Source organism: Xiphias gladius, chromosome 13 (assembly GCF_016859285.1).
Source record: "Xiphias gladius isolate SHS-SW01 ecotype Sanya breed wild chromosome 13, ASM1685928v1, whole genome shotgun sequence".
NCBI classification, from domain to species: domain Eukaryota; kingdom Metazoa; phylum Chordata; class Actinopteri; order Istiophoriformes; family Xiphiidae; genus Xiphias; species Xiphias gladius.
This window is the reverse complement of record NC_053412.1, coordinates 5459176-5481670: the sequence shown is the minus strand read 5'-3', so window position 1 is coordinate 5481670 and position 22495 is coordinate 5459176. Positions and strand designations below refer to the sequence as shown.

The 22495-nt window shown below is 41.6% G+C and overlaps 1 protein-coding gene across 1 annotated transcript; it reads right to left on the bottom strand.

Moving 5' to 3' along the window:
• Window positions 1-657: 657 nt before the first annotated feature.
• Window positions 658-21614, bottom strand: LOC120798074 (collagen alpha-1(VIII) chain-like). Its single transcript, XM_040142080.1, has 5 exons — window positions 21521-21614; window positions 20393-20518; window positions 7247-7413; window positions 5436-5722; window positions 658-4704 (listed from the first exon to the last, which is right to left on the bottom strand). Exons 4-5 carry the CDS (start codon window positions 5716-5718, stop codon window positions 1928-1930), a joined length of 3060 nt encoding a protein of 1019 aa, XP_039998014.1. The 5' UTR covers window positions 5719-5722; window positions 7247-7413; window positions 20393-20518; window positions 21521-21614; the 3' UTR covers window positions 658-1927.
• Between the last annotated feature and the right edge of the window lie 881 nt (window positions 21615-22495).

Sequence of the window (22495 nt, the reverse complement as noted above, 5' to 3'; positions counted from 1 at the left end):
TGTCTCTTGTGGTTATTTTGTGGACATTTTGCATCCCTTTGTGGTTGTTTTGCATTGTTTTGCATCTCTGTGGAAGTTTTGAGTCTATTTGTAGACTCAAAACTCTTCTTTCTTCTTCCTGGTCATTTTGCATCTGTCTTTCTGCATCTCTTTGTAGTCTTGTTGTATCTCTTTGTGGCTGTTTTGCATCGTTTTGTGTCTGTTTGTAGTCTTTCCGTGTCTCTTTATGCTTGTTATGTTTCTCTTTCTGGGATATATTTCAGATGAAGACCAGGGGCCCCTTGAACCTTTGGTCCTCTGGGCCTGTGCCCATTCAGTAATCCATCCATGGTCTCCACAGTTTATTGTTGGCAGAACCGATACAGTGCAATTTCTCTGTGTTGCCAGGTTTGTCTGTGAAAACAAGTCTCATCGATTTTTCAGTTCCTGGTCGCTCAGTTTCTACTATGATATCTGGCACTTGGTATTGTCTGTTTAGTGCTCAATGGCATAGAAACTGACATTAAGTATTTTTAGCAGATGTCCATTTGTTTATGTACATGCTAAGGCTTCATGATCAACTCTCTCTCTGTTTCAGAAGTTATTTCCGATAAATTCTGTTCAGTGCATGCAGCATACAGATGAACACACGAGTGTAAAGACAATGAAAATCCAGTCAAGACAACCGTTTTTATTTCTTTCTTAAAAGTCACCACTGAAAGCAAGACAGACCAAAATTCACATATTTAGGCACAGTTTTTTATTTGCTCATGCTTTGCACCATTGTCCAAATTTTTTTTTTAAAGCACAAAAAGGAGGGAAAAGGGTTTAAAAGAATTTCATTCCAAAATGGCACATCCACAGTTTGAACACCTAACCTAAAAATAAAAACTGTAAAATACTGACACATACAGATATAAATGTGTATGTGCATTGTTGAATACTTGTGTAATTTTTTGCCACAGAACATGTATGTTGTGTTCTGCATTTTGGAATGAATTCCCTCATTTGCTGTTTAACAAAAAACAGAACAATCCTAAGTAATCAGTAGTCAAACAAATAAATTACAGAGAATACTGACAAACTGACAAAACCTTTCAAAGAATTCATATTTATTACAAACAAAACAAATGTATGACATCAAATGGTGAAATGGAAAGAATCAAAAGATAGTTCAACTGCCAAATTGTGGGCAAAACTGCAAAGTATTTCTTCTGTTGTGTTCTGGACTGAGCTATCATATGAAATTGGATAAAATATCCAAAAGATTTTGAGACAAAGGACTCTGTTGTATTTAAAAGCTGCATTTTCCAAATAGCATAAGAAGACCAACAATAACTTATTAACTGTATGATGACCCTACTTACATAACCAACTGTATGTTACGATAACTGTGAGTAAATGCATTATACAATGAAACCAATATGATCTTATGTGCCCAGTGTACAGTTTATAACTGTATAGCAAAAAAATTGTGAAACATGAGTACAATTCTGCAACATAAAGCCTTACTGTTCCAGGAACTGATATATTGTGTGTAGGTGGATATAAGGATAAATGCACAAGGTAAACATACAAGAATTATGACAACTGATATATTTGGTAGTATTTTCTGACCTCTGCTCTCCACAACACAGAACCCTCACAAGAAACTTTGCTTCCTACATATCATAGCCAACAACCAGATGGTTTATCACGATATTTATACACATAATGCGATCATTATTTCATAACTGCACCAATGAAGACTCCAATGATGTATGTAAATACAGATGTGATGTATATAACGTAATGAATAATTCAATCAAGTATGTTGCTGCTATGAAAAACACTATTCTGCCATCACTCGTTGTAAATTGTACCTTCGAGCGTGAAGTAGTTTTCTTATCAATATGGTCAAATTTACCATCAATATGTCATTACTATTGCCTTTATTTATACACATTTCTTACATTGGGTACAATAAGTAGCCAGAAAATGTTGAGTGGACATACTGACCAGCATAAAGTCCGGCAGCCTGGTCCGATGGCAGCTGTATGTGCACAGTGTCTCCTTGTCGTAAAGGGAGTACAGCACTCCCTGAAGCCTGATCCAGCAAGCCCTTTTTGTACTCGTCATAAGTGTACATTACTGGCTCATTGTTCTTCATCAGTGCCACCCACACATTACCTCCTTTGCAGTGGACATGGTAGGCAAAGTAGTAGATCCCTGGTACGCTACAGGTGAAAATACCAGTTTGGGGATTGTAGTCTTGATTGCCGTTGTGCAGGAGTTTGTCAAAGATTACTGGAGAGCCAACAGGAGGGAATGGATTTGTGAGCTTAGCTGTGAACGCAGGCATCTCCAGGACATTTCCACCAATCTCGCCTCCATTCCTTGCTTGCTTGTACCCTTGTTTTTGGCCACTGTATGGGCCGCTCACAGGGAGGATCTGTCCTAGGTCAGGAGATACAGAAGGTAGTCCTGGAGGACCAGGGGGTCCAGGTTGTCCTGGCTGCCCTGGATGTCCAGGGGGGCCACTGGGTCCAGGGTTACCTTGAAGACCAATATGACCAGGGGGGCCTGGCTTTCCGTCACCAGGATATCCAGGTTTACCAGGCAGGCCTGTTTCACCTTTTTGCCCTGGCAGCCCGGGAGGTCCAATTGGTCCCCCTGGTCCTGTAAGTCCTGGAATTCCCTGTGGTCCCTGGTGGCCTGTCTCTCCAGGTTGCCCCCCCTCTCCTCTCGGTCCTGGTAATCCTGCAGCACCAGGGGCACCAGGTAAACCCCTGATACCAGCTTCTCCTTTTGGCCCCATGGGCCCTGGTAAACCTCTTGGTCCTGGTAATCCACCCTCTCCGGACCTACCAGGCTGTCCCGGAAGACCTGGAGGCCCAAATTCACCCTTAATTCCTGGATTTCCTTTTGGTCCCCCAGCTCCATCCTCTCCCTTTTGCCCTGGGAAACCAAGACTACCGGGTGGCCCTATTGGACCTGGTGGGCCAGGCATACCACTAGGGCCAGTGGGACCAACGACCCCTGGAAGACCTCCATGGCCTTTATCACCTTTAGGGCCTGGAGGTCCAGGAAGACCAGCATGTCCCTTGTGACCCTTAGGTCCTGGAAACCCTGGTTTACCATAGCCTGGCAATCCTGGACCCCCTGGTAAACCAGGAGCACCTGGTTCCCCTTTCCCTCCCGAGGGCCCTGGTTGCCCTCGAAAACCATCTTTTCCTGGTTTTCCAATTCCTGGCAAGCCTGGTGGTCCTGGATGACCTCTTTCACCAGGTGGCCCTGCTAGTCCTGCCTCCCCAGGAGGACCAGGCTTTCCTGGTATCCCTGGTTGTCCAGGGAGACCATTGAGGCCAGGTTTACCAATGCCAGGGATGCCCACATGTCCAGGTGGACCTGGCGGTCCGCCAGGTCCTTTCAAACCCGGCAAGCCAGGTAGACCAATTCCTTTGTCTCCTATGGGGCCTGGAGGACCAGGTAGCCCAGGTAGACCTTTTTGACCAGGCTCCCCTAGAGGACCGGGCTGTCCTGGGAGCCCCTGGCCTCCTGGTTTTGAAATACCAGGGAGTCCAGGGGGACCTGGGAGCCCTGCAGGTCCAGGAAGTCCAGTTGGTCCTTCACCACCATTAGGGCCAAGGTCACCTTTTGGTCCTGGTAATCCACCCTCTCCGGACCTACCAGGCTGTCCCGGAAGACCTGGAGGCCCAAATTCACCCTTAATTCCTGGATTTCCTTTTGGTCCCCCAGCTCCATCCTCTCCCTTTTGCCCTGGGAAACCAAGACTACCGGGTGGCCCTATTGGACCTGGTGGGCCAGGCATACCACTAGGGCCAGTGGGACCAACGACCCCTGGAAGACCTCCATGGCCTTTATCACCTTTAGGGCCTGGAGGTCCAGGAAGACCAGCATGTCCCTTGTGACCCTTAGGTCCTGGAAACCCTGGTTTACCATAGCCTGGCAATCCTGGACCCCCTGGTAAACCAGGAGCACCTGGTTCCCCTTTCCCTCCCGAGGGCCCTGGTTGCCCTCGAAAACCATCTTTTCCTGGTTTTCCAATTCCTGGCAAGCCTGGTGGTCCTGGATGACCTCTTTCACCAGGTGGCCCTGCTAGTCCTGCCTCCCCAGGAGGACCAGGCTTTCCTGGTATCCCTGGTTGTCCAGGGAGACCATTGAGGCCAGGTTTACCAATGCCAGGGATGCCCACATGTCCAGGTGGACCTGGCGGTCCGCCAGGTCCTTTCAAACCCGGCAAGCCAGGTAGACCAATTCCTTTGTCTCCTATGGGGCCTGGAGGACCAGGTAGCCCAGGTAGACCTTTTTGACCAGGCTCCCCTAGAGGACCGGGCTGTCCTGGGAGCCCCTGGCCTCCTGGTTTTGAAATACCAGGGAGTCCAGGGGGACCTGGGAGCCCTGCAGGTCCAGGAAGTCCAGTTGGTCCTTCACCACCATTAGGGCCAAGGTCACCTTTTGGTCCTGGTAATCCAGGTCCTCCAGGTTTTCCTGGCAATCCTGGCATGCCAGGTTTTCCTATTCCTGGGTAACCTTGAGGACCAGGAGGCCCTGGCTTTCCAGGTAACCCTGGCAATCCCTGGCCTGGTAGTCCTGGGGGGCCTTGTGGTCCTGGTGGTCCTGTTGGTCCAGGGGGGCCCTGAATTCCTTGTGGTCCCTCTCTGAGACCTTCTCCACCAGGACCTGGGGGAGGTGGGCCTTTAGCCCCTCGGGGGAATGTTTGTCCTGGGAAAAAGAGGAAACAATTTAGTGGACAGTGCAAAATGAATAATGCAATTTTAAATCACTTTCAAGCCAAGTTTCCTTAGAGGTTCTCCTCCATTTCAACCGAATATTTCTTTATATATTTTAGAATAGATGGTTTTTAGCGACAACTAAAAACTAAAAACTGCTATCAAGCCATTTTCTTGTGTGATAATTAAGGAATGAACTATTTAAGATTTGCTAATGCTAATACAATACTTGGGCTTTTAAAAAAATAAATACATAAAAATAATAATAATAAAAATATATAGCCATATAGCCATATAATATTTTTCGTCCAAGCTTTGAATACAAACTAAGATTTTCATCTTTAAAATCAAATTAAATGCAATAAACAGATGTTGGTACATATTTTTAGACTGTAATGAGAACAGGATTTAAGGCATATCATAAAAGCAAACTTTTTTGAGTGGTTTAAACAGAATTATGATGTTTTATGTTTTATTTGACTCTCCCTTCAGAATGGTTCTGAGTGTTAAAATCATTACATCTCGTCATGTGTGTGTTTGTGTAAACAGGAAAACTAAGAGTTTATATGCGTTAAATTAGAACTCTTAATGTCTTTCTGTATCCATTAAAACTTCAAACAGATTGTGTTATTTGATTGATAATAATTAATAATAATTTGATTAGGACTGTCCTTTTGTAAAATCAAACATTAAGAACATTTTCCAGTAACAAGTTGACCTCACCTTTGCCCTCAGTCAGTGGCCTCTCTTTGCCCATTTGCAAAGGCAGCTGAGGAAGCTCTTGTCCATACTGAGGCACCATTGGCATAAGTGGCATCTCGTTCCCCATAAACTGTTGCTGAGGATACCCATCATTGTACTGTGGCAGGGGCTGGTGCTGTTGGGGCTGGTGCTGTTGAGGCAGCTGCTTATGTCCATAATACGCCCCACAATGGGCCAGGCGTAATAAACACAGCTGGAACACTGTGATGAGGAGACAGAAAGAACGGAGGGGTGCAGCCACCATTTTTCTGTGGTGGAGAAGAAAATAAAATGTCAAACATGGTATCTAATCAAATTTTCGCTAAAATTGTAACTGTTGTACAAATTGTAATTATTTGTGTTCTTATTTTGGCTTATTATCAGAAGTTTCCCGCATTTAGCCTTGGTCTGTGTGTTTTCCTCACTCTGTGTAATTTTGATTAAATGCTGGCACATGTGGCTTGTTGGCACAACAACACCGTGACTCCTGTATTTAAAGGGGCGCTCCACGCTGGCCTTCCATAAAGTCGGGGGACTTGCGCGAGAGAAATAAAAAAAAAGAGGACGGTCAAAATCAAAGCATCAGAGGCTAGGCTATCCTGACTTTAGGTCCCTTGTGTGAGTCATATACTTCCCCTAATGCACCCGGATCATGTCTTTTATCAGCTCTTCTTAAAGGATAGCCTGCATCTTTCATGCTTCACAGCTTCAGTATGTAACAATGTCTTTCTGCTATAAATCTGTGGTCCCCAGACCCAGGCAAACTGCACAAACAGCATTTGACGCTTTTATAAAAGCAGATATTCTTCACCGTAGCAGCCCTCATATTAGTTTGTGACCAGCAGGCTGTGCTCTTCGATCAAGCAGCCGAATGAAGAGACGATTTCAAAAGCCGACACTCTGGGTCTTATGAAACCCACTGTGCTCAAACTCCGAAAGAAACAAAAACCCTCTCCTTTCCTGTGTTTACACATCTATTCAAACACACTGTGTACAAGCCTCAGTCTCTTTCCTTGACGTGAATTACATTGCATACACTGCTAAAACATATATTATAATTAAGAGGCCCCACAGAGGACGCCGCCGTAATCCTTAATCCTTTAAACATGCCTGCGCTAAAGAGACTGGGAAAGTGCTGCCAAGAGCACAGTGAGAAAATAAACAGTGATGGGCGAATGTATGTTTTACTCCTCTGTGGTATTTGTGTGTCCTGAAACAGAACCAAGAAGATCGAAGTTTTTGGAGAGCTGAAACAATGGAAATTAGACTTGCTTACATTTTTCTGGGCAGTTATTTAAAGAAAGCAAGCTAAGTAGTGTCAGGCTGAAGATGATGACTGTGGAATTTTGTGGGAAGATACAAATGACTAAAAAAATATTTTTAAATTTTTTTTACAGAGTTTGTTTTGTCGCAAGTCGAACATTTCTTAGGTAGTTGGATTAGTGGGTGAGAATTAAGACTAATAATCTAAGAATTTCAAAATTTCTGGCTATGTATGGAATGAGCCTTATAGTTAATGACCATAATGAAAGCTATGTATGACTTTGATATTAACAGCACTTATTCACAGTTAAAGTTACCCAACTTTTCACTGAAGTCAGTACTGTACAGTATTTTGCTTCATAACATTATGTACATCCACATAAACTCAGGTGATAGTTGCACACTGAATCGCACATATGAACTAAAATGTACGCAGCTGAGGTTGACATGCGATTCACGTCTTTAATTTTCATTCGTATTCGGTTTGCATCAACAGCCTGCCACCATGCGAAACCACAAAACTCTCTTACTCTCAAACTGGTGGTCGCCACCTTCTTTGGCCTGCGCCTCCTTCGTCTGGTTTCTCCTCTACTTCCCCTCACTTTAGGTCGCTTCCCTGGGTCGTTTCCAAGGCATGAGTGGGATGGTGGCCATGCACGGGATTCCAGCCAGGTGTGAGCTGCAGTCCTGCTGGGCCCTGCAAAAAACATGAATGTCAGGCTCGATGAATGTCAGGTGGTGACCTTTCCCAGAGGCCTGGGGTTCGTAACACTAAGGTGCCATCCGCACCTGGTAGACATATTTTGGCCCTGATGCAGTTATGCTGAGACACACCCTTTTCCTTGAGGAATGCGGGGATGGGAGTATTAAAAATAAATGTAATCAACTGGAAAATTATAAAACTGTATCCTTGCAGCCCGTCTGGGAGATTATTGAAACGTCATCTGGTTTAGTACTGGGCTTGGTAAGTGCAGAGAATTCGGAAATCTCAGGCTAAAATGTTCAACTTATCTGCTGTTTTTCTGCAATTATAAAGGCTCTATATATCCATGGCCACCCAGCTGCTGAAATACAACAAAAACAGTAATCTGATAAGGACAGCAACCTGAAGACTGGTTTGTGGAAATTGACTTAAAAAGGCTACATAACCTGTAAACAAAACCTCATAGGAAGCACTTAATGATCATTTAATCCACCGTTACAGGTCAACACACCCATCTGACTGAATTTAGAGGCCTCTCAAAGTGAGAAATGCCATTTACAATGTATAGGTCCAGCACCATGGACAGAGACTACAGAGTACGTACAGCTATGAGACCGGATGACCACATATGGAAAGTCAGTACAGTTTGTTTCACTGTTCGTCAGTTTTTAGAACTACAACAACTACAACTACAAATTCTCATGTTAATTAGAACCGATCAAGCCTGCAGCAAGAAATCTTGGTGTCTTGTTGGATACTAATCTAGTTTTATGCAGCGTACCACTCACGTATTGTCTTAGAAATACTTAACCCAGGCTCTACGGACAACAGACAGTACAGAACTCAACTGCCGGGCTTTTAACCTGAACCAAGAGGCTTGGCCACATTAGCACCTCTTTTAGCCTCCTTACACTGGCTCCCACTATGTTTAAGAATTGATTTTAAGATGTTTTTGATGACTTTTAAGGTTCTTTGTGGTCTGGACTCATTATACAAGCCTGCATATGGTTTGAGATCCTTGGGCAGAGGATTATTTTTATCTGTTCCAGAAGCCCGGCTTAGTCTTCGGGTTCAGGGACTTTAATCCTTTTCTTAAAACATACTTTTATCAAAGAACTTATCCTGATTTTACTTGAGTTTTTTTTTTTATCTCACTTGACTGTTTCTCTTTATCTCTTTTATCTAATATTTCTGAAACTGCTTTTATCTATTTTATTAAAAAGTTTAGATTAGGTTTTAAACTCTTCTTGATTATAATTTGCTGCCTTGTGTGAAGGACTTTGTAATTTGGGTTTTTTGAAATGTGCTTTATTAATAATAAAAATGAATAAAGGTGCTTATAAAGTATCTCGAGAAGCTTAGGTCGGCAGCATCATATACAGATATCTGAGTAGTCACGTCTGATTTGTGAGATCATTAACTCATTTTTAAAAAGTAGTGCAAGTGTAAGGTAAGCGGACAGGCTTTCAGATGAATGGAAATACATGTATTTAGCATGTCTGCAAAAAAGCAAACACTGTAGCACATGCATTGTTTGTTTCACCACAGTTGAAAAACCGACCCGAAAAACCACAGCAGAAATAAAGTAGCCATTAACAAAATAATCTAATCAATCAAATCTAAAGTACTACCTGGCCAGGTCAGTCAAAATGACAATAACTTCTCAAATAAAGTACTAAATGTGTGGTTTTAAGTTTCTAATGAATGTTTTGTAGAGAAAATTGGGCAATGATAGTTAAATAGACAGTTTAAAAGCTTAAATTGAAAACAGCTTGTCAACTGACTAAAACTTGGTTATTTAAGTGTTTCAGTGCCATGTACTGCTATTATGACCAGACTAAACAGTTTTTAAATGTTTCCCCAAACCCAAGTGCCAGAACAAATCATTTGTTAAACATATTTTTCAGACGCAGAGCCAGCAAGAGATAGATCCTCAAGTATTGATCTTCTAAATTGAACATGATTTCACAAACTGATCGTTGCCGTAGTCAAAACCCTTTGTACTCGTGCAAAGCAAGCTATTCTCTGCAGACAAAGAAGGAACATATGCTTGGCAAGGAAACGAGACGACCTCCGTAAAACAATAAGTCAGCAAAACAAAGAGGACAGGCCGGTGCTTTGAAACACATGTTCCCTCCGACCTCCAAGGATACGTCAGTCTTCAGGGCTTACAGAGACGAAGCAGACAAAAACACATCCTATCCCACTAACAGGACGAGCCGCATGAGTCACAGATCTCATTTCGGAGGTTGGATGCAGCTTTTGGCAGTTGCATCTGTGGTGACCTTATGTCTTGGGGCAGGGTTAAGGACATTTTCTGTTTCAGCATTAAAATATATACATATATACATAAACTCAGATCACGCTGAACACACTGAACCCTATCTCCTCCTAAACAGCTTGTTTTCATCAGGAAAGCTATATTTTGAGTTACACCTGAACCTTTTTCAGTTCTCCCACTTTCTGTATTGATGAATGACTATTAGTTATTACTTGATCCCAGACTAGGGAACAATTTCCTGATATTACTGATAGTTTTGTGTTGTTGTGCAAGATCGGCTGCTTTGTTGTTTTTTTTTAATCTATTGCATTTTTTCCTAAGGAACTTGCTCTGGCGTTTCTATTAATGTTTTACTTGGATGTCTTTTAATGTGAGGACCCAAGGAAGATCCGCAACTGCCTTGGCAGAATCTAAGAGGAATCCAGTAAAGTAAACAATATTTGCCAGAAACTGGTCTATTTCTGGGGCTACAGGGAGATTTTTTCATCGCCGGACTCAGAAAAGAAAACAATTCCACCTTTTGCTTTAACAGGTAATTTCCAGACACCCTTTTTTCCAGCACAACCATATGCTTTCCATTCTAACTTATCGATCAGCAAATATGTGGCGATGGGCAAGATTAATGGAGCTATTTAAAGAAAAAGCCCCGTGGAGCTGAAATTCTTTGTAATATCTGATCTTTCTGATCGTACAGCCAACATTTCTGTTGAAATAACAAATTCACATGGTGTCGGAGACTGGGCAGTATATCAGGATGAGTTGAAATTTCAGATTTGTGTGATTCATCTGACCAAAGTTGCACGTGAAAAGTGATTCTTCCTGGATTGTTTTCAGTAAATGCGGCCCAAAAGAGACCTGACAATACCAGAGGCTGTGTGCTTTGTCACCGGTTGCTTGTTTTAGCATAAAATCTGAAATATGCCACTTTTACTAGAGAGGGAGAGCACAGCCCTGTGTCCAGCTGCTTACCACTGCTTTTCTTGCTGCACAACAGATGATACCATATCCACCAAAAAAAAAGGGACATACACGAGTTCAGCTATCAACACAATCTTCCCATAGAAATTAGTCGAAAAAATGTGCTACTGAGCATCTCCATTTCCTGCAGGATCTGGTTTGAAAACTGAAAACACCTGTTCAACGGTGGAAACGGGGGGAAACCACTGACCCGGCTCAGTTCAAAGGTAAGAAAAACCCTATACCAGCATCTCTACATCTCGTTTGTTTAATCTGTCAAACAAGCTGAAGTCCAAGAACGGCGAGTTGCTCCTCAGTTGGGCGAAACATGATTGGATGACGCTTGTGACCCGTATATCAAATGAGAAGTTTCAGGCACTGGGAGACACAACTGTTCTGGAGAGTGTGTATAGACCAGATAAAATGATTTATTTTCGTTCATCTAGAGAAGATTTCCAACACACGATTTCTGAGAGGCAAGATGAGAGGGTGATGCAGGTATGCTAGTTGCCTCCTTCACTGTCCTTTGTTTGTTGTCTTTCTAGAGGCATGTAATACAAACACACTAGGTGCGAGGAATTGCTGTGCTATTCGGTGGAGATCTTTTATTTTGCCAAGTCCTTCCCAGTGGTGGATTGAGTTTTCAAACTTTTAAATTTGACATTTAACAAGGCGTACTATGGAATGTCATGTTATATTATTGGAACCTGTGTTTCTGTGTAGTGCTGCACTGTGTTATACTCGTTGTATATTCACACTTTCTGTAGTCCTTTATACTGTTTTCCTGCTTTGTGTTATTGTTGCATCATGTTACTGAAGGAACCAAATTTGATCCCACTATATATGTAGCTCAACAGTAAAAATCTACCTGACTTAACTGTGTCCTCTTCACATCTCAACAACACTGACCAGGCAGAATCCATTTTTCAAACAATGTTCCTGCTTATTTTTTTTCAGTCCTCCAACTTGCGCATGAACTCCACTCGGATGAAAACTCCTCAGACACCTCCACACCCGTCGCTTGATGACAATTCCATGCAACAAAGAAGGCTCGCCCGAGAATGGATGCTGGCTCCTCTGAAACTCTGTGCCAATGCTTACAACCACAGCCGGCTCCACTTGGTGATGAGCCACAAGTCTTTTATCACCTCCAGCTTGGCTTTGAAAATAATCAAATTTCCATCTCTCCTCTGTGCTCCTCTCCTGACCGATTCCAGATGGGGGACTCTACCGCTCGATAAACAAATGATGAGGAACAGAGGCATGTCACTGCTTACAGATACGGGTGCCAGTCATAATTGCTTGTGGTCAGGCCTGGCTTTTGTGTTTTAAACAGATTGCAGAGGGTCTTTCTTTTCCAATGAGAGCAGGCAGCTAACAGTGCTGCAGGCCAGGGCTAAAAAGAAACTGTCACTGAAGCAAAAATAGAGAGATTTTTATCAAAACCAAGTGACTCTTTGTTATTGAGGAGCACAGGTTCCACTCACCTATGCAACAAATGTTACAAAAACAAATCTGTTCGGTGAAAACTGCTTCTTATGAAGGAAAAGGTAAAAGATCCAAAACAAACTTTGATAAACGCAATTCTGTTTTTGGAATGAAAGAAAAATGTGTTGAAATGCAATTCCTTCTTTTATTTGCAAATATTACATTTCATTAATTTGGCATATGCTTTTGTTCAAACTGACTTATACTGCTTCTCGTATGCATCGCAATTTCGGGTTCAGTATCCTGCCCTATGACAGGATTGCCCATGGACTGCACCACCTAAAAACGCCCTTACAATTAATGGCTGACCCCCCGAGATCACCTGAGCGACAGCAAACCCAAGAACGAAACAGATGTTGCTCTTTTTTGTAAGTACTTTTTAAATCTCAACCATTTGAAATAAGGAATGAAAATTGTCTACAGCTCTAAATTTTTCCAGATTTGGATAGTGACTTTTTTGAAGAATAAGTATATAATAATTCTGTCAGTGCAGTGTGGAAGAGTTTACACACACACACACACACACACACACACACACACACACACACACACACACACACACACACACACACACACACACACAAACACACACATATACAGGAATGCAACAAGAAGCTGACAGAAGTAGCATAAGCTCCAAGACAACATCTGGGGAATGCACCTTTGTGCCTGTGTGTGTGTGTGTATGTGACTATTTGCATGCACGTGTGTGAGAGCTGTCGCGGTGCATTATCCAACCTTTATAAGAAAAACACTCCATCTCTACAGTGATTCTCTTGGGCGGCCATGTGCAAGCGAACTGTACTTAGATGTTTCTGCAGACAAAAGTCACAAGAGACACCTACAGCCAAAAAAACAAACCCACTTATATCCAGAGCTGAAACGACAAGTTACTTAATTTATCAACAGAAAACACATTTTGACTACTGATTACGATCATATTTTCAAGAAAAACGGCCAAAAATTCCCGATTTCCAGCTTTAAAAGTGAAGATTTGCTGCTTTTCTTTGAACTGTGTGACAGAAAATTAAATATCTTTGGCCTATTCAGCTTACAAGAATCAAACAAAACAAGCAATTTAAACAGTTTTTCATTCAGATCTGTTAAAGGTTGATGGGCATTTTTTGCTCTTTTCTGACAAACTGTAAACCAAACAATTTCCCATTAAAAAAAAAAAAATGTCCTTGGTATTCGGATATTTCAAAGCTACGGTGGATGAAAAAATAATCAATTTGAGACACACGTTTACCCACAATAACTTCCAAAATTTGCACATTCACATTCTGGCGGCAAATTTTAGTGAAAGAAATGATCAATCAAACAGCAAACAAGACCAGTAGTGAGGCTTGTGGTTCAATAGAGGGCGCCAAACTCCGTTTTTATCCCATCAGTACGAGTCTTTCTTGTTGACTGGTGTTTTCCACAGCCTGGGTGGAGAACTAAATGTGCTTCCAGCGGTAAGAAAAGGACAAAATTACTCTGAGAAAGAGTCTGTTTGCTAGTTGATTTAAACACTTTTGTACAATTAGATTTATTTTTGTTTTTTCTTGAATTAATACTCGATATTGGTTTCGTGCATCATGTCTTTTATTTTCCATCTACGGTCCGCAGAGCAACAAGTCTCTCATTGCTGCATTATTCTCACAAACCACAAACCATATTTTAAGCATACTCTGGACCTGACGCTGTTTTTCTTTTCTGACTTCACTGCCCTTTCTGTCTCCGAGCAGGTGATTTATCCCAGCTCCATCATTTAGGGAACATTTCCATTTTCCCCACATCCTCGCTTGTCTTGAGGGAAAGGGAAAATATTGAGATTATCAGAGTATGTTGACAACTGAGGCAAAACGTCTGCTCCACCCGCTCCGGTTCCTCTCCGACCTATTTTGCTCTTTTGCAGCATTCCTTCACACCTACTCGATCTCTTTGCAGAGCATAGGCCGGAGTCACCTTCGCAGACGTCTACAGCCTCAAATTCGACGAGGCAGACCAGAAGTTACCTGACCTTTGGGTGGGTTGAAAATCCTCATATTTAGGTGATGACATTTTAAACTGATGTTCCAAATAACCAGGTGACCACGAAGGGAAGTGGCATCTGGATGAGTTTCAAATTGGCAACCGCAGTGTTTGCTTACTGCTCCTCCAGCCTTTGAAGAACTCATACGTACATGCACATAATTGCACACACACACACACACACACACACACACACACACACACACACACACACACACACACACACACACACACACACACACACACACACACACACACACACACACACACACACACAGTCTCCCCAAGCTCTTCGCCCATCTCATGGACAGATTTTCCTTCTCCTTCAGTTCTGGGAACCACAATTCACCGACTGTCTGGCCACAATTTTCATTTCAGGCAAAGATTGGAGCGGGAGGAGAATTATTTTCCTATTAGCTTTGAGTTCTTTCAAAACACAGTATCTGGTGTCAGTGGACAGAAGTTAATAGCAACTCAGATGTAAGAGGCACTTAAAATTTTTACATACTTCACATGTTCAGAGAAAAAAAAAATCAATGGCAAACAAGACTGGGAAGAATGAATTTTTGATTCTGAAAATGTTTACTCTGAGGAGAGCTTATTTTAAGCGACATGTTCCACTATCTCGCACAGCAGGAAAGAAACACGCACGGTTTTTCAGACTATTCCAAGCTTTTACTTTTTGAGGAGGATTAATCCAAGAATTTATCTGAACTTCGTGCAGTTTTGCCACATTTTTACTTGCTTTCTCCCATATTTGCACTGGCTCTCAAAGGGACACTCCACTGGTGAATGATTATTTTTACAGGCAATAACAACGTTTGGCCAATAATCAGATCTGATCATTTGTGCTATGCTTAAACCACAGACTCCAGTAGGGAATTCTGCAGTTTGCAGCTGCATAAATATATTTTGTGTACTGTGTAATTCAGAGAAGAACAGGATACACTGTGCAAGAGGCCACATGTTGCCTCCCTTCTTCTGTTTCTGAGCTTTTCCAATGAACAGTGGTAGAAAATAACTAAGTACTTTTACTTTGCCTCTTTCATTTTATGCTATTTTATACTTCTACTTACTACATTTCAAAGGTCGAACATTTTGACCCTTGTGACCCCTTATAAAAAAAGCAGTGTTTAGTTTTGGGCATGGTCACATTGCCAGTGTCTAAAGTTTTCATCCAAGTAGAGCAGAAATTCCGGACAGATTTCCGGAAAATAAGCGAAAAAAAATTGCAGATGAACTGTAATTCAAATTTTAGGCGATAAACAGTTAGTGGTGCTAATTTTCCAGTCGGTGCCATTAAAGCAAGGCGACGTGATTAAGGTTGTCGGTCAAACCTCAAATGATGGAACAACAATGCAGAAGAAAAAAGGAAATATGGAATTTTTGTTTGTTTCGTATATTAATTTGAGGAAGGTTAGAGACTTCTCATCGCTCCTCAAGCATCTGATGTTTTTGTCTGCTGCCATTTTACTCTCATCAGAGGAGCAGAAGCCTCAGTGGACATTTAATATACGGCTGGGTCACAAATTAAAGGAAAAAGCAACACGGAGTGTCTTAGTAAGGTGCTGGGCCACCACGAGCCGCCGGAGCAGTTTTCAATGCGCCTTGGCATTGATTCTACAAGTCTCTCGAACTCTACTGGAGGGATGGACTGCATTCTTCTGAAAAGATATTCCGTCATTTGTGACTGCGAAGGCCATAGAATATTATTCACATCATTCTCATACTCATCAAACCACTTCAGTGACTCCTTGTGCCCGATGGGCGGGGGTGTTGTCATTCTGTTTATCCGCTCATTTTTCTTTTTTTTTTTCTTTTGTTTTTGTAATTTGTCACCCATCTGTATGTAGACAAATCATCATGATTTACTGACTACGTCTGTTTCCGCTGCACTTTGTTGCATGTTGCTTTTTATTGATACACCAACTTTTCCACTTAAGCCAAGTGTAAAAACTTTTTTCCGGTATTTGAACTTTTTTTTTTTTTTTTTTTTTTTTTTTAATTTCTGGTGTTTCCATTGTTGTTTTTTTATGTGAACGTGCATAAAAACAGGTGGATGGAGACTCTGTTTAAGAGTTCCCACCGAATGGTAGCTCCACCTCGACCAGCTACAACAGTAAAATTCTGCTTACACACTGATACATTGCCATTAATAATCTAATAATGTATTATCTAAAAGTATTTATCAGCCACAGGGGCCATTTTTCGCACATCAAGTACTTGATGGAGTATTTATTGTACTGGACTAGTGGAGTATTTTTAGATTGTGTATTGATGCCTCTGCTTGAATGAAGGATCTGAATACTTTGTACAACACTGCCAATTAATCTGATAAAAGGTACAAAAATGCCAAAAAAGCTCTGTCACAAAATGACTATGAATATCCTGGAAGATCGCCAACATGCTAAAATGAATGCTTTTGCAATTTAAACGCACGGGACATCAAAAATATAGTATAAGTGGGCAAATTAAACCTTCCAGAGGAGTCATAATTGGGGAAATATGGAGCGTGGGAGCAGTGTGATATTTAAAAATGACTAGGTGGTGATTATATGTTGCTTTGGGAGAGGGTTTCTTGGGGTTTATGGCTCAAAATTTCGCTTTGATGATAGATGACTTCCACAAGCGATCAGTCGTTGTGGTTTTCAGTCGTCTGCATTGGCAAACCTTCTACTTTTTTTGCACACATCTCAATTTATTGGGATCATAAAATGGCCCTCTTTTAGGGCTTAGTGCAACATGTATAGATTGTCTGACTGGTTACAGTTATATATATGATGATGGTCCCTGGAAGCTTAATGTGTTACATAGTCACACTGTAAAATGTGCCACTCAGAGAAAAATTATGATCTCTCTTTCCCTCCTTTCCAGATGTTTTTACAGTGGAGTATTTATGAGGGATAATAAGAGCAATGATCCTGTCTACTTAGGAGTTTAGATAAGAGATACTTTGCAATAAATCTGCAAAATTTGAAGCCATAATTCCAGAATGGTGTATTTAAATTAAACTGCCACTCGCTGCACACAGAGGGTAAATTGGATCCCTATGGCAGCTAATGTGAAAGATGAATCACTTGCAGAAAAAAAAAGTTTTTTTGTTTTTGATTAACAACACAAAATGACCACAAAAGCGGCTTAGGTTTCATATTTTGAGACATTTCTGAGGCTGCAGTACTCCACATGGTAGCAGGAGAGAGTTTCGATGCATGGCCTCAAATCCCAGAGGCTGCAGCTGCGGGATCAAGAGACACATTCTCTCCGAGCTACATACACACTTCCTGTTCAGTAGGGTGAGAGCTATGAGGCAGTCTGAGTGCGAGTTGGAGGAGAAAATAACGTCAAGAAACATTAACAGTGTAACAGATATATAAAGTCACAGCCTGCTGACAGAAGCATGCGATTCACTCCTGTACAGATTTTCCTAAACAGTCTGGAGGTTCAGACTTGCAACTTGCTTAGACACAGGTTTGCTTCTGCAGCCCTCGCCTCCTACAGCTTCTGCTCGAAAGCAAACAAGTTTCAGCCTCTCAACCACAACAAAAGCCAAGCGCTCCGAACTTTATGAGACATTCACATCCTCTATTCCAGCTCCCTCTTTTTCACCCTAAAAGTAAGTCTTTCATCTAAAAGAAAAAGGAAATTATTATATTGATCTGAAACAAGGAATAACTGCAACCGTAGTGCAATAAATTTAACTAGCGAGCTCACTGAGCTTTGACTAGACTACAGCCAGACGACAGTTAGCTTAGCTTAGCATTGTAAGCTTTGGTCAGGGCCAGGCTTGCTGTTTCCCCCAGTTTTCCAGGCTTTATGCTAAGCTAAGCTAACCGGCTGTCGTATCTATGTCTCAGCAGGAAAGTGAACAAGCATATTTTGCACAATTTCAGTGTTTATTCCTTTGTAAAAGTCATACAAACCTTGGGTTTAGTTAATTACCTGCATTCATATAAATCATTTTTCAGCAGTTACTCATACCACTGGTTTTAGTAGAAGGGAAGAATATGGATGAAGCAAATTGTTTTAAGGTACGGTAATCAAATACTCTGAATAAAATAAGTGACTGAATACCATTATAAAGACTTGCAGAGATAATCCGCTGACTGCACTAAGTTCTCCTTTTTGCCTTGGAATGAAGAGTTTATGGTGATGACTATAGAGTAAATCTGACAGTAAATGCAGTCAATTCCTGACAAGCTGATTGTTATGAAGAACATGGATAACATTTTTCTCTTACTGGACCTCAAAAACCTCAAAAAAAAAACAATGCAATTGTACTCCATATATGTGAGGACCTGCTTCGAATAGATTTATTCCCTGACCTAAAACTATAAACATTTAGGTAACTTGAAGCTGATTATTTGGAGACGGAGATGAGCTTCATAAAATGCGAATGTACAGTATTATATGCAGTTTCCCAAAGTGTAACCCAGATCATAACTTCAAGATGCAAATAAACTCACACCCCTAACTCTAAACTGCTTGCCGAAGTGGGGAGTCTACTTTTTCTTCCTCTTTCTAATATGGAAAAAAACATGCAGTCCTAGAGAAGCAAAACAAACACCCACAAAAATGCACGAATGCATCTCGGGAAGTCTGGTGGGGAGTCCAGACATGATGCCACTACGGATAATTGTTCATTACGTCTTCCAACACAAGCAGGTATACGTGAAGTCAAGGATCCTAAAGCTCTGCATTCTCTTGAGCTGATCTTTCTTGACTTGCTCACATCTGCAGAACAGTGTTGTGTGTGTTTCCACGGCGCTCGTGCTTAGCACTGAAACACAAAATCCTTAACAACATTTCGCTGATGCCATCAGTCCTTTCAGTACCCCAAGGACTAGATTATGGGTGTTACGATACTCAAACACTATCAGCAAGTTAATTGTACGACTTGTTAACCTCAACTGCGTGAGCTCCTTTTACCACATTTCCCCCTGATTAAGACTTTTCTCACTGAGAAAGGAAAAACACGACTTTAAATTGCAATCAAGAGCTTGAAGTTAGAAACAGCTGCAAAGGCTAAAAGAAAATCTGACAAAGTTGCTCTCAGTCCTATAAAAACTGACCTTGCTGGTATCTCAAATTTATTTTCCACATCTTCTACTCGCACCAAAACATATCTGCTTTCATAGTATAGCATGCAAGCTATAGCAGCTATTATACCACATTTCCACTCACTTGCTGCAGAAAAGAGTGCTGAAGAAACAACAGTCAAACCTTGGACATGTTTAACATTGTGATAAATCCATGGTGGATGTGAAGCAGGGATTTCCAGCTGTTTCCTGGCAGGTGCACGCTCGGATAGTTTGTGATCACCTTATGCTAAAAGGTTAGAGGGAAAAAAATCAGGCTGAAAACATTCACCTCTGCATGTTTTACGTGGAAGATAGGTAGAAGTAAGTTGCCTTAAAGGTTTCCTGTAGCCGAACCATCCCATCTGACTCATTTCACAGAGCCAGTGTGCTGCCAGAAAGCCTCTTCCTAAAGCTAATTTTAATCCCGTTTTCCTCTTATTTATGCGGGATAATTAAAAACTACAATAACCTCAACAATGAATCCTTTTATTCCTCAAACACTGGATGAAAAAGTGCCAACATTTTTCCTTCTGTGTTGAAAGACATGCAACTAAAATTTCTAAAATGTCAAGACATTCCATTAACTGATGCTAAATCCTGTCAAAATGCTGCACCATGCATTTAGTTGAACAAGTTAAAGCCCAAGCTTTTCTTCCGAGGTGTCTCTTTTGGATTTTCTTTGCATTTCTTTGCACGTCTGTGCAGACTTCCTCTGCACAGACGTCTGTCAGCACAGGCTTCACAGCAGTGAGCTTGGTGAAATAGGAGGTCTTATGAAACATTTTGGAAGTCAAAAGTTTTTTTGGTTTTTGTTTTTTTTAATGCTTTGCCTCTCCATTTCCATGTTACTTTCCTTATACCAACTCCTGTGAATCATGTGCCACCCCAAAAGTGACTTGTGCATTATTCCAAGAATTCAAACAAGAGGATTTGTCTGTTTTTGAGAAGAGAAAAGGGGAAAATGATCCGGTTAAACCATTGCAATAGGACAACAATGCAAGAAACACACAACCTGAAAGCTTGATCATGCCTATGGCACTTAGGAGTGCTCCCTGAATGCTACTTCTGAACCACAAAAAGAACTAAACATGGCATCCATGCCAACCAAAATCACCGTCAAATCCTACTGTGCCGGTGGTGACGCATCACTTACCTTTATGTATGTGCTGTTGCTGCAGGGTGGAAGTATCATAGAGCTTTGAGGAGTTTGAGACAGACGCTGAACAGCAGCCCTGGTGAGGGTTTGGCTTTTATCTGCAGGTGGGTGGAGCTGCATGAGCTGAGAGAGAAGAGAAGCATTGGATCTGTGCATGTATGTGAGAGAAGGAGGGAGGAAAACAGGGTCTGTGTGAGTGAGAAACCCCCACTGCAGCTACATGTTTGCAGCTTTAGAGGTTATTATAGACAGAAGCAAACTGATGGAGAAGAGGAAACCCAAACTGCTGCACAGCTATATATCACAAGGAGGAAGATTCTCGTTTGACTTGGACCTCTCAGTGCATTCTTCGCATGCAGAAAGATTTAAGGGCATGGTCTTACTTTGGTTAGCCAGTGCTGGCTGAGGTCAAGATCTAGCTGAGAGGAAGGGGGTTTTGTGACTCAAACGGCACACACACAGTAGTTGACAAGGCAGTCTCAGCACAAAGGTCCGTTCAGAAGCTGTTCAGATTGTTCAAACTGACATTAAAAATGTTGAAAAAAAGATCACACTTCTCTCTCGGTCATTGCCAACGAGATCTATTACAAATATGTAAAACGTAAGACTCCACACTGATCTGAAATCCATGATAAGATGGATTTCCGTGCCATGGAACAAACAATTACTTGTTTTATTCCATTGTCTGCCAAAGAAAATAAAGATGGGGAAACTAAATGAGAGGAGCTAAACTATGCTAAGCTAAAGGCTGCTCAGGCCTGCTCAGGTTTGCACATACAGTACATGTAAGCTCTGCACTCCCATGTGACTCTTCTCCTGAGTTTTTGGTGGAAAATGTCAAAAATATTTAGTTTGTGTCCAAATTCTTAACTGTACTGAAGGAACAACCAGACGCAGAGCAGAGAACACACAGCTGGTTCACATCTGAGGAACTGTTCTTTGTGTTTTTCTTTTTGGTGCTATTTTACTTCTTTAACATGTTTGCACGAATCACTTATAAAGAAAACATTTTGGTTTTCCCCCCCGACTGATTTTACTGTCAGCTTCTTCGTGCTCAAATTCACAGTGCTTACATTTGTGATTGTTAAAGGAATCTGCAATGCAAATGGTCAAGACTTTACTTACTTCTCAGTTTACTTGGACAGAAAAAGACAGTTGTACACCTAGTTGTACAGAATTCCTTCGGCAACCTAGAAACTTTCTAACGGGGTAACCTATTCTTCGTCTGCCATCATGAAATCCAGAGAGCAGAAATCTGTTTTCCCAACATACACCAGGAAGAACAACAAGCAGTCAGCTGTGTGGAAATACTGACCTCATACCTGTCTGCATCAAGACGTCATGTTCATGTAGTTATTAACCTGCTAGATCTCAAGGCCAAGTTACTGCAGCAACATGAAAAGCACAGACAACCTTGGCAATAACTCCAATAACTCCCTATTTCCTGTCAGCCTGCTTTCATCTCGGTAGTGGAAGCTCGTAGTCATGAGTAATTCCAATAGGTCGATGCACTGTCACAATAGCACTGATTTGGTTTGTGTTTCGTGTTTCGTCCTTAGATTCCTTGCAATGTTTCCGTGAAAACCGGGAAGGGAGATTAATGACTGAGACTCCTGCAGGACATTCACACTATTTTCTCAAGCTTTGGTCTTAAAAAAAAAATGGCACTATCGATGGATCTCGCTCTCAAAACTAAAAGGTTTCCCTGTCAAACAGCTCGAACGTTCTCCTAATGTTACAGCAGCGTTGAACGGCTTCCGGGTGATTGACTGAAAACCGATAATTGCGTATAATTTGTTAGCGGGCGCATACTTCGTCTGCCATTTGAAACTAGAAAAACTAGAAACATGTTATGCTCCTAAACCAATACTACACTGAGATAAAGTGAAATGGACATTGGAAAAATGTTTTAAATTTCTTTTCCTGGCACCTCGCTCTTACACAATCATTGGATGGGGAACAATATATAGTCGGGGCCCTCACCAATTTACCATTGATTGGTTTTTATTGTTGTGACTGACACAATCAAACATGGAGGCTCGTTCTTGACATTTGGAAAGGTAGTGCGTTTATACTACTGTTGTGGCGTCAGCTGAAGGC

Bases quoted from the DNA above. Each gene is read 5' to 3' on its own strand.
- LOC120798074 (XM_040142080.1), bottom strand. From the start codon at position 5,718: ATGGTGGCTGCACCCCTCCGTTCTTTCTGTCTCCTCATCACAGTGTTC. The intron at 4,705-5,435 runs GTGAGGTCAACT...TCTTTTTCCCAG, and splicing joins GCCACTGACTGAGGGCAAAG to GACAAACATTCCCCCGAGGG.